At 49.1% G+C, this 1539-nt stretch overlaps 1 protein-coding gene across 1 annotated transcript in view; it reads left to right on the forward strand.

Annotated features, from left to right (window-relative positions):
* The window catches only part of LOC109925323 (cytosolic 10-formyltetrahydrofolate dehydrogenase-like), an 82135-nt gene that overhangs the window by 54735 nt on the left and 25861 nt on the right, over window positions 1-1539 (forward strand). The window contains exon 13 of the mRNA XM_048606659.1: window positions 550-620. Coding sequence (XP_048462616.1) covers window positions 550-620 — 71 coding nt within the window. The remainder of the gene's footprint in view (window positions 1-549; window positions 621-1539) is intronic.

The raw sequence follows: 1539 nt of genomic DNA on the forward strand, positions 1-1539 counted from the left end.
CCTGCGCACACACCCTGTATACCTGCGCACACGCCCTGTATACCTGCGCGCACGCCCTGTGTACCTGCGCACACGCCCTGTATACCTGCGCACGCGCCCATATACCTGCGTGCACGCCCCGTATATCTGCGCGCACGCCCCGTATACCTGCGCACACGCCCTGTATACCTGCGCGCACGCCCTGTCTGTATACCTGCACGCACATCCTGTATACCTGCGCACACGCCCTGTATACCTGCGCGCACGCCCCGTATACCCGCGCACAGGCCTGTACACCTGCGCATACACCCTGTATACCTGTGTGCACACCCTGTATACCTGCACGCACGCCCTGTATACCTGTGCGCACGCCCCGTATACCTGCGCGCACGCCCTGTATACCTGCACATGCTTGTATACCTGTGCACACCTGTGTAGCTGCACACACTCTGTATGCCTGCACTCGGCCATATGGTTGCACAGAGCTGCACACATGACTGCCTGAACTAGTTTGTGGGGGAACTAGTTTGTTTTATTATTAACGCTGTCCATCTCTCTCTCTCTGTCCAGGGCTGCACTATCCCCATTAACCAAGCTCGGCCCAATCATAACTTAACCTTCACTAAGAGGGAGCCAATTGGGTAAGAGTATTGATTGTTTTTTCAGTTGGGTAAGAGTATTGGTTGTTTTCCTGCAGGTGTGAAGCTTTTACCTGCATTGCCGTAGCACGGGGCGGGGCTGTAAATGAGTGAACTTTTACAGAGTACATGTTACAAGACATCGCAAGAGCAGTTGGGACTTAAACTCGGACCCTCTGGCCTAGAGGCAGGGACACTACCACTGAAGCCATGAGAGCCCAACGACAGGGTACCATGAACAAGGCCTGAACAAAACTCCAATCTGTGCCAAAACTCTGTTCCTCAATGTCATTGTGAGTGAGTGAGTAACTCATTGCAATTATGAATAAATCAAGACCTCCCTTTTGAAATTTTCCCAAAATCAGCTCTCGTTTTCACCTGCAACAGTTGGCAAGCTCTGATTTCAAATCCTGGAACTCTACTTCGGAAAAATGTTCAAATAAATGCAGTGAGTCTTTGACACCAAGAAAATGACCATGCAATGCTGGACTGGTTCAACATTGTCCCTTTGAGAAAGCCAGATTGTGTTTACTGACAGTCAGAAAAAGAAAAGATTTTCATTTATCCTCAGTAACCTCAGGATATCTCAAACCAATTGGTTTCTTTTGAAGCACTGTCACTGATCTTACACGGGAAACAAAACAGCAAATCTTCCCAAAGCCAGATAACACAGACACCTGTGTGACAACAGTCACAATATTGTTGTCATACTATAGGTCCAAGGATAACTATTGGAAAAGATACTGGCAAAAGCTCAACAACATTTCTACAATACAGTGGCAAAGTTCTTTACAAACAGTAAAATGTGACTTCGGTTTAATGTCTCCTCTGAACATCACCTAGTGCTGGCACTCAGCACTGACCCTCCGACAGTGCGGCACTCCCTCAGCACTGACCCTCCGACAGTGCGGCACTCCCTCAG

Source organism: Rhincodon typus, chromosome 16 (genome assembly GCF_021869965.1).
Source record: "Rhincodon typus isolate 14 chromosome 16, sRhiTyp1.1, whole genome shotgun sequence".
NCBI lineage: Eukaryota > Metazoa > Chordata > Chondrichthyes > Orectolobiformes > Rhincodontidae > Rhincodon > Rhincodon typus.